General features: G+C 30.2%; 2 protein-coding genes and 1 long non-coding RNA gene across 3 annotated transcripts; 2 read left to right on the forward strand and 1 right to left on the reverse strand.

Annotated features, from left to right (window-relative positions):
* Window positions 1–236: 236 nt before the first annotated feature.
* LOC148165936 (uncharacterized) lies at window positions 237–934 on the reverse strand. Its single transcript, XR_015771081.1, has 2 exons — window positions 803–934; window positions 237–413 (listed from the first exon to the last, which is right to left on the reverse strand). It is a non-coding gene; the product is annotated as an uncharacterized LOC148165936 (long non-coding RNA).
* A 3,218-nt stretch (window positions 935–4,152) lies between these two features.
* On the forward strand, window positions 4,153–4,906 carry LOC148165937 (matrix metalloproteinase-16-like). The gene is made up of 2 exons (XM_088049588.1): window positions 4,153–4,782; window positions 4,886–4,906. Exons 1-2 carry the CDS (start codon window positions 4,153–4,155, stop codon window positions 4,904–4,906), a joined length of 651 nt encoding a protein of 216 aa, XP_087905714.1.
* Window positions 4,907–8,032: 3,126 nt separating this feature from the next.
* On the forward strand, window positions 8,033–9,224 carry LOC148165938 (uncharacterized). The gene is made up of 3 exons (XM_088049589.1): window positions 8,033–8,596; window positions 8,648–8,962; window positions 9,018–9,224. Exons 1-3 carry the CDS (start codon window positions 8,183–8,185, stop codon window positions 9,222–9,224), a joined length of 936 nt encoding a protein of 311 aa, XP_087905715.1. The 5' UTR covers window positions 8,033–8,182.
* The last annotated feature ends 372 nt before the right edge of the window (window positions 9,225–9,596 follow it).

Consider the following 9,596-nt stretch of genomic DNA (forward strand, 5'->3'; position numbering starts at 1 on the left):
CTGAAATTCTCAACATATCAGGGTGTGAACTAGGCAGTGTAGGTTGTATAAACAATACATGGGGCCTACATATTTACCATAAGGTGAGTTCCTTTTTTCATATATTTTCAATTCAAGGAATTTATTTTTGAATATCTTCACAGTATCCTGAGACAATTCGAAGGCGTGGAAGACCACGGAAAAGGAAGCCTTTTTTTCAATTTATTGCTTTGTAAATATATTATATACAAATAAAATTAAATAAAAGTATAAAGTTTTATTTATTATTCAAAATAAAGGGCGTGCAATATAAGCAATAAAGAATTACTTAACTAATTACATATATGAAAAGCGTGTTTGGCGTTTTTTGGTAAGGAGCTTATATTTTTTCTTATTATAGTCATCGTCGTCGTCGTCCTCATCGTTGCAGTGATCTGTGAGAAAAATATTATCAATATTTCATAAGAATGATCATCAATGTGATGATTAGAATAAATTGAATAATGATCCCCACGAAAGTGAATTAATTTTATTCAAACTAATAAATCGTTTATTGTCAAAAGGTGATAAAGCTTTTATTAATTTTAAAAGTGCAAAGTGATGTATTTGAATTAAATGTATTCTGTCGTACCCATTTTTAAAGCTGAAATAAACAATAAAGCAATAAATAGCCTGTTCAGAATACGATTTTTCACAATACCTACATTTCATAATTTGAATTTAAATTCGAATCTAACGAATAAATTGTGTTAAATTAATCTTTATGCGGTAAATGATGTTAATATAGATGTTAGTGTTAAAATCAAGACATTGATATTATTACCTCTAGTTTTGTGCTTCAACTTCCTCGACTGTGGCATGTATGAATTTGATCCTGCTGATATTTTAACGAATTTGTCGATTGAGAGAGTTAGAAATAAAATTGAATCAAGTTGCCATCCACTTCCAGACGATTCAAAATTACATGTCTGCGAATGAAAAAATCGGGTTCGAAAGACCTCAATTTACCCTCAGAAAGGTAAAAGATACTTCGGGAATGCTTTTCCAACAAAAATCTTTACAAAATCACAATGCCAGTTGGCTATAACAGATGTCAGATTAATTACGACGTAATTTAAAATTTGTTTAAGAAACAACAAAAAGGGGGCCAGAGGGTTAAAGGAGCTCTATGATTTGAATTCCAAGGTACAGAGTAGTTGTAGTAATTTAAATATTATTTTTAAAGTGCAATCAACCAAGTTAGTGACTTTCGAATCGATTCTTAAGGTTGATATTGAAGCCGCAATTGGTTTTCCTGCAGATACGAAAGCATATTGCATTCACCGCAAACGTTGATATTTCTAATTTTATCATTTTAATTATGAATTTGTATTAATTAAGCTTGTAGAAGGTGACAAAAGTGTTCGAAACACAAATTTTATTTCTTATAAATTTTATTATTACATATCCAATTATATAAATAATGTGCATTATTGGCGCTACAAATACATAGTTTTTTATTTCCTGAAGCATATTCATGATACATGCAGAACGGAATGGCCTTTGGAAATTTCTCGATGCATTGAATTGTGGTGTTGACGTCTTTTTCTATATTAATAATTTCAGGAGACCATGTAATGGTGTCGGTGTGATATTTGAAGTAGTCTTTTAAGAAAATTACATTCATTCTTCCTTTAACGTAGATCACATCGACCCGCTCACCATGTTCGGAATCGAAATGATATCCTAAAATGTTGTCGATTTCTTGGTATGGAATTATTCCTGAAGTGTATCGTATCATGTGATGCGATTTTTCTAAATAGTTGACTTGTCGACGCGATTCTGGATCAAGTGATTGGTACGGTGTTGGAGACTTGAAAAAGTAATGGCTGATCTGTTTTCCGTCGAACAGTGTAAGCTCTTTCGGAATAAATTCAGGAATACAAAATCCTTGGATGTCACACACGATAATCTTCATTATTAATTATTTCGTAGAGAGCTGAGGAAATCACCAACACATCAATATTATCAGCTAGCTAGCTAGCTAACAACTAACTTCTTTTTCTTCTAGATGACAAATAAAGTACCTATTGATAATGATTATGATTGGTCTAAATTTATTCCTACTACATACCTAATAAGATCTAATTTAATCACCATCATTCTTACGGGAGTCGTCGCAGTAAATTGATGGTCTTCTTTTTCTTTTTACATTTTTTGCATTTGGTTTTAAATCTCCATTTGATGGGGGGAATAATCACTTTTAGTTTATTATACAAAAGATGTATTTTTTTTATTTCACTCATTACACTATAAAATGAAATTTTTTTATCGATGTATCTGTTGCACGTAAGAATAAGATCGATATAAAATTTATAGATGACACTTTTCTCGATGTTGGTGTTGATGGTGATGTTGTTGTTGTTGTTGTTGTTGTTGATGATGATGATGTTATCATTATTTTTTTGAAGAAAATCGGAAAACGAACAATACGCATCATTCTCAATGTTACTTATTGAAATTTTGATTGCATCTTCACAACAAAATTGATCCATTTTCAGAAACACTCTTCGACACTTTATTCATTCTATACGTAGAAACACTGACTGATTTTTGTCTTAATATGATCTTTCATATAGTTTCCTCTTTCGACAATGCTCTATCTCTTTTTCGCATACGTAATGAGACTGATCCAAAATTTATGATGAAAAATAGTGTGACAGCTCATATATTTGAGAGTTGCAACCTTTGAAATAAGATCAAGATTTTTTTTGTACCAAAATTTTTATTCAAATACATATTGTATAATATTTATTGTCATCAAAAATGGTAAAAATAATAATCTTTATATGAAAACTGATAGTAAAAAAGAGGGAGAAATGTTATATAAATGATCTTCCATAAATCAAATTAAATCAAATTATTTGTGTGTGTGTTGCTATGAACAATAACAGTAGTGATACTAGCAGTAGTAGCAATAACGGTAGCAGCAGCAGCAGCAGCAGCAGCAGCAGCAGCAGTAATCGTTGTAGTGAAGTGATTAGACAGAAAAAGTTATTACAAGAAATTTTGTATTTTGAAGAAACCAAAATTTATCTACTGGATAAAATTAAATTTCAATTGATTAATTTATCTTCGATTGATTTATTTCAAATTTACAACCAGTTACCAGCAATTTTTAAAGAAGATTCCGATATCAAAAATCATTTACCCTGTTTGGAACATTACTATTGTGACAACGACTACAACGAGAACGTCGATGTAATTGACGGACCACCACCCTCTTTAGAAAATTGCCCCAGGTGTATTGACATCAAACGAAACCATCATCATCATCATCATCATCATCATCATCAACAACAACATCATAAAACACAATAAGAAGATGATGAATATATATGTATTATTTGTTGTATTAATTAACAACATTCTACATGTACAACGTACTTCGGATATAATTGAATGTTATATCTCCATTAGTGATAATTTTAACGATACATGGCCTGATAATTGGATGATGATGAAAAATATGGGGCGAGATTTTCAACTTTCAATTTTTCAAGATGAAGAAAATAATTTCGATTACGATTCATCGATATCGGCAACCGAGACGACGACGACGATGCCACCAACAATAACGAGTATGATGACATCATCAAATCGAACAATATTTTATAAATTAAGATTTGTTTTTCAAAATCGATCTTATTTCGATTCTGATTGGATTAAATTATCAAATTCGTTATTTATTCCACCAACACAATTATCACAGTCAGCGGAAGTACCAATAACTACGTCTTCAATTTCAATAATAAAACCATCAGAACCGTCAATGAATTTTTCATCTGTATGGAATAATGTTGTAAATAATATTTTTAATGAATTTGATGAAAAAGTAAAATTAGCAAAATGCAAACATTACAATGATTTCTTGTTAGTTATATCGATTATTGAAATGTCTCTAATCGTACTACTTTCAGGCTTACTTACATTTACATACAATAAATTAAATAGAAATCAAATTGTACAATATGAATTGTAGTAATACATAGGTGCCTACAGCTTCTATTGTAATGATAAATATGTTTGTACTATGTAATTATAAATACATATGTATTTGATTTCAATATAGATATATTAAGACGTAACTACGATTTTTTTCTTAGTTAAACACTTCATCTTTACGAATAAATAATGATGAAAACGACTTTGTTATTAGTTTTGTGGTTATGTTTAAATCGCATGATAATTTATGGGAATTATCTCAACAGTAATAGTGAAGATGAAAAGAAAATTGTAGTTCATTATTTGTATAAATATGGGTATCTTTTCGGTGATAGTACTGACGAATCATCATCATCATTATCATCATCAGACTCCTTATCATTATTAGAAAATAATAACGAAAAAATAAGATCTGCTTTATTTGAATTTCAAGAATTCTACAGCTTAAATTCGACTGGAGAGATTGATAACGAAACATTAAAATTTATCGAACGTCCTCGTTGTGGTATACCGGATACCTTATCGGATTTTAATGTAAAGAAAGATAAAATATGGCATCACATGAACCTCACGTGGCGTGCATATATGAGAGATGAAAAAATTAAAAAAATTATTCGTGAAGCATTTCAAATTTGGGAGCAAAATACCAATTTTAAGTTTATCGAAGAGAATTTCAGCAGATTTCCAAATATTTTTATTACATTCGCCAACGGTGTGCATTCTTATTTCATACATCGAAGACCCTGCTCTAGTAAATTAGATGGAGAAGGAGGAGTTTTAGCACATGCTGATTATCCTAATCATTCAAATGTATCGGAAGTGCATATTGATTCAGCGGAAAGATGGAATTTTTACGATAACCCAAACGAAAATGATTTAGATTTTTTGTCTGTTATTCTTCACGAAATCGGACATACCTTAGGATTACAACATTCATATATAAATTCATCTATTATGTATGCTTATTATCAACATGGTAAAAAATCTTTAGATACTGATGATATACGAGCAATTGAAAATTTATATGGAACATATTTGCCTACTACCAAAAGCATTAACCAGAAGAATGAAAATACTTTTCCAACTACTGCTACAACAACAACCACAACTACTACTACTACAGCTACCACTAGTATCAGCTCATCTTCATCGAGTTCAGGACAAAATGAAACATATCCGGATTTGTGTAAATTAAATAAAAAAATCAGTACGTTTTTAATTGTAAAAAACCATTTTTATATTTTTTTTGGCCTCATGAATTGTAAACGTCAAATTAACATTCAATTGACAGCTTCGGAAACACTAGATTTACAAGCGCCCTGGACGTTTACACACGCCGTGCTGTAAAAATTGCCCAAATCGTCTGCTCTTCACATGCGTTTATAAATTAAAATCACCTTACCATAATGAAGATTGATCACCACAGTGGAATCTATCTAAATTATTATCTCAATTAAGACAATATTTCTATTTTTAAAGTAATATTAAAACGTTTTTTATACAGCGCCATCTTGTGTACTTTTTGTGCACCAACTACAAAATTGACAGAATTGACAGATGATGAAATTTACAAATGTCAGATGTGACAGTTCCCATAAATTTTGAAAAATCCAATTATTTAAATTAAAATTTTTCGGCCAAAAAGTTTAATACAACTCTTGTGCGTTAACCATTTTACATCGCTCAATCATTAAAGCACTCCGGCTACGCCGTCGTGCTTCAAGCTGATTTCGCGCTGTAAAATGTAAGTTACCACACGCGACTGTAAATAACTATTACAAAAAATGGGTATGGTTAATCGAAATTGGAAAAAATTCATATACGAAACCAATGTTAATTACTGATTGGTTGAAATTTCTTCCATTGGATTTTAAGGAAATTTCTGTAATATTTCAATTGCCTTCAAATAATGAAGAAAAAGAAATGATTATTGTAAAAAATCAAATTTATATCGTAAAATTACCTCAATTAACATTATCAAGTAAAAATAATAACCCGATAACTGTAGAAAAAATGTTTAACATTTCATCACCAATTCGTTCAGCATTAATGACTTATTCTGGTGATGTGATATTATTTCTGGATCATAATAAATTTGTAAACATTAATCCGTGTTCTAATAAAATAAATAGTGTCGGCTTGATATCGGAACGATTTCCAGGCGTTCCTGCACATAAATTATTAGGTGCAATACGATGTGTTAACGGAAAAATGTACTTTTTTAATAAAATGAATTTCTTTGAGTTCGATGAATTTTTAAATGCGGTCACACGATCCGCTATCAAAGATTTGTCGATATTCGGAATAAATTGCCCCAATGAAAACATTTTGATTCAAATTAAGAATTTACTATCTCGGCTTGTAACATTCGAAAATAAAGAAGAAGAAGGAGAAGAAATAGAAGATGATAATGAGTAAATTAAAAATTTTAATTATACTTATATTATATTTTTTATAAGTTTTATAAATAAAATGCTAATAAAACTACCGTTTTTTAACAAATTAGTTTAAAGGATTTTGTAAAAATACGAAGTTGTGGTAAAAGTGGTTTCCGTGTTTTATAAAAAACATTCTGTTAGTGGTAATGTTTCCGTCTTATCTGTAGAAAATATTACATCACCAACTCGATCAGTGTTAACGGTTTTTAATAATATGAATTTAATTGTGTTCACCCGATCGAATATTAAAGATTTGTCGATATTCGAAATAAATTGTTCTAATGAAAAACAATTTGATTTAAATTATCCCAATTTGTCAGAATGATGAGTAAATCAGTTTTTAACTTTATTACTGATTAATGAAATATTAAGGAAAACTACAGCTTTTTATCAAATTAGTTCATTGGTTAGGTTTTCCGTTCAATTACGTAATTTATGGTAATCGTGGTTTCCCAGATTTATTAAAAAACGTTCCCTCAGTGGTAAAGTTCAGTGTTTTATATTCTTATATTTCCAGTCGCATCAATTGCAATAAGTCGTGCTGTCGTTTGCTAATCAATCAATCAATTACAGTAAAAATGAGTGGTTCAGCTCCAAAATCGTTGCAAAACTTAATGTTTATACAAATAATAAAATCTTTTCCATTTGGAAATAGCATTGTTAATTTATACAATATTTTACCGACAATTTTATGGTACGATTTTCTCAAATTTTATTGGACTGAAAGACTTGAGAATGATATTATAATCTCCGTTGAAAATGCTGAAAGTGGTACCGAATTTGCTAATTGTCAATGTGAAAATTGTCTTAATCAAAATTATACGTGGGGTGAAAGAGTGAAGTGTGAAAACTTTATGAAATTACTGATATACCAAAACCCTTATTATAATGAATACGGACTACATATTCGAAATATTCAAAGATACAAGTACATTTGCATAAATTTCGATTTTTATGATGTTACGTTTGGTGATGATGAATACCTCTGTATGTTTGGAGTATGTTTTAAATGTGTGGACCACATAATTTCATTAAACGTTACATCTTATTCAGATTTTAGTATTAAACTAAAAAAAGTTGTTTTACATTATGTCATAAAATCTACTAAATTGTACCAATACGTAGGTGATTCTGGGTCTTGGTGTGGATGGTGCATCAACAAACCATTATTTTCAATACAGTCATTTAAAAGGTGTTGTATTAAATTACATTCGAAAAAATATACATTAGCAAGTACTGTACATATTTCATCGTGTTCTTCCTCTTCTTCGGTGGTTTCGACCGATGATGAAATATTTTAATTTTAGAACCAATCAAATTTACGCTTTTGCTTATCATTTTTGTGTGACGTAATAAATTATTTCATACAAGGAGATCTATTATTCATTTCAGTTTCAGACACTTCATTCTAGTTTTACTGTCCGCGTGCATTACTTAAATCATTAAAATGAATTCCAATCATCATAATACTCTTCAGTCATTAAATGACACCGCTTCATGCACATTGCCCAATCGTGTTCGGGCAAATGAAGACTTAGTAGTTGATCATTCGTATAAAATTATTAATATAAAGTGTATTAAAACAAAATTTGGAAATTCGGTTGTTTGTTCTTTTGATGGAAAAGGTGATCTCTTTTTACCAAAACGTTTGGCGCAAAACTTTTTGGATAATTCCGAGCTTCGAAATTATTTGTTGAGCGGTAAAGGATCAAGTATCATCTTCAGAGGGCAGAAAGACGTTGGTAAGGCAGAAAAGGCCAACGTTTTTGAATTTGAGAAACATGAATAAATCAACGAAACTATCATCATCGTCGTCGTCATCGTCATCATCAGCATCTTCATCAACATCATCTACTAGCATGGATGAACAAATCAAGAACATAGAAAACATGTTGAACAATATTTCTTTGGATTCGAAAGAAAATGTGACCGAAATCAATGAAGAAATTGCAAAGTCAACAAAAGAATGTAAAAACCTATTGTTGAGTTCATCAAAATCTGTCTGGGAAAAACGCAAAAATCAAACAAAATTTATTCAACTTCAATGTTTAAAACATTTACTAGACGAAAAACTACAAGCATTTTCCCATCATCATCATCATCAACCTCAAGGAAGTGGACTGCAGCAGCACCAGCACCAGCAATCAACATCATCATTAACATCAGCTCCACTACGAAGGTTATCTCTAATCAAAGTAAGTAGTCTTTATTTTAACTAAATTTTGGTATTAATTTCTCCTTTACAGCCATTATTGGCGTTCAAATCGCGCGTTGAGACCTACATTCTCTACAACCATAACCATGTGGAACTTTTCGAGTTGTTGGTTGATTCGATGAATATGATTAAAGATTTGTTACATAAAAAAATTAAACAATTGGGTGCTCTCAAATTTAATTTGGAATTATGTAGCAAATATGTGTTAAGGCTGGCGGATGACGATGATAAAGTCAACGGAGAAAATAAATACTTTACTACTGAAAATAAAATATTTTTGAAAACAACAACGAATGAGAAACTACACGATATTTTGACGCTTTTATTTCGAAATCTCATTGCCCAAGTAAGTACTTACATGTCTTATTATTATTAGTATTAATTTAATTTTTCATTCGCAGACATGTAATTTTGAATCGTCTGGAAGTGGATGGCAACTTGATTCAATTTTATTTCTAACTCTCTCAATCGACAAATTCGTTAAAATATCAGCAGGATCAAATTCATACATGCCACAGTCGAGAAAGTTGAAGCACAAAAATAGAGGTAATAATATCAATGTCTTGATTTTAACACTAACATCTATATTAACATCATTTACCGCATAAAGATTGATTTAACACAATTTATTCGTTAGATTCGAATTTAAATTCAAATTATGAAATGTAGAAAAATCGTATTCTGAACAGGCTATTTACGACGACTCCTTACCTAAAAACGCCAAACACGCTTTTCATATATGTAATTAGTTAAGTAATTCTTTATTGCTTATATTGCACGCCCTTTATTTTGAATAATAAATAAAACTTTATACTTTTATTTAATTTTATTTGTATATAATATATTTACAAAGCAATAAATTGAAAAGAAGGCTTCCTTTTCCGTGGTCTTCCACGCCTTCGAATTGTCTCAGGATACTGTGAAGATATTCAAAAATAAATTCCTTGAATTGAAAATATATGAAAAAAGGAACTCACCTT

Source organism: Gnatocerus cornutus, unplaced genomic scaffold (genome assembly GCF_029298725.1).
Source record: "Gnatocerus cornutus isolate USDA-ARS CGAHR unplaced genomic scaffold, icGnaCorn1.1 ctg00000120.1, whole genome shotgun sequence".
Lineage (NCBI taxonomy): Eukaryota > Metazoa > Arthropoda > Insecta > Coleoptera > Tenebrionidae > Gnatocerus > Gnatocerus cornutus.

What these genes read in the sequence shown, in the direction of transcription:
- LOC148165937 (XM_088049588.1), top strand. Translation starts at nt 4,153, where the DNA reads ATGATGAAAACGACTTTGTTATTAGTTTTGTGGTTATGTTTAAATCGC. An exon ending in ATCATTCAAATGTATCGGAA is followed by an intron (nt 4,783 to 4,885) that starts GTGCATATTGAT and finishes GACATACCTTAG; the next exon opens with GATTACAACATTCATATATA.
- LOC148165938 (XM_088049589.1), top strand. Translation starts at nt 8,183, where the DNA reads ATGAATAAATCAACGAAACTATCATCATCGTCGTCGTCATCGTCATCA. An exon ending in GAAGGTTATCTCTAATCAAA is followed by an intron (nt 8,597 to 8,647) that starts GTAAGTAGTCTT and finishes TCTCCTTTACAG; the next exon opens with CCATTATTGGCGTTCAAATC. An exon ending in TTCGAAATCTCATTGCCCAA is followed by an intron (nt 8,963 to 9,017) that starts GTAAGTACTTAC and finishes TTTCATTCGCAG; the next exon opens with ACATGTAATTTTGAATCGTC.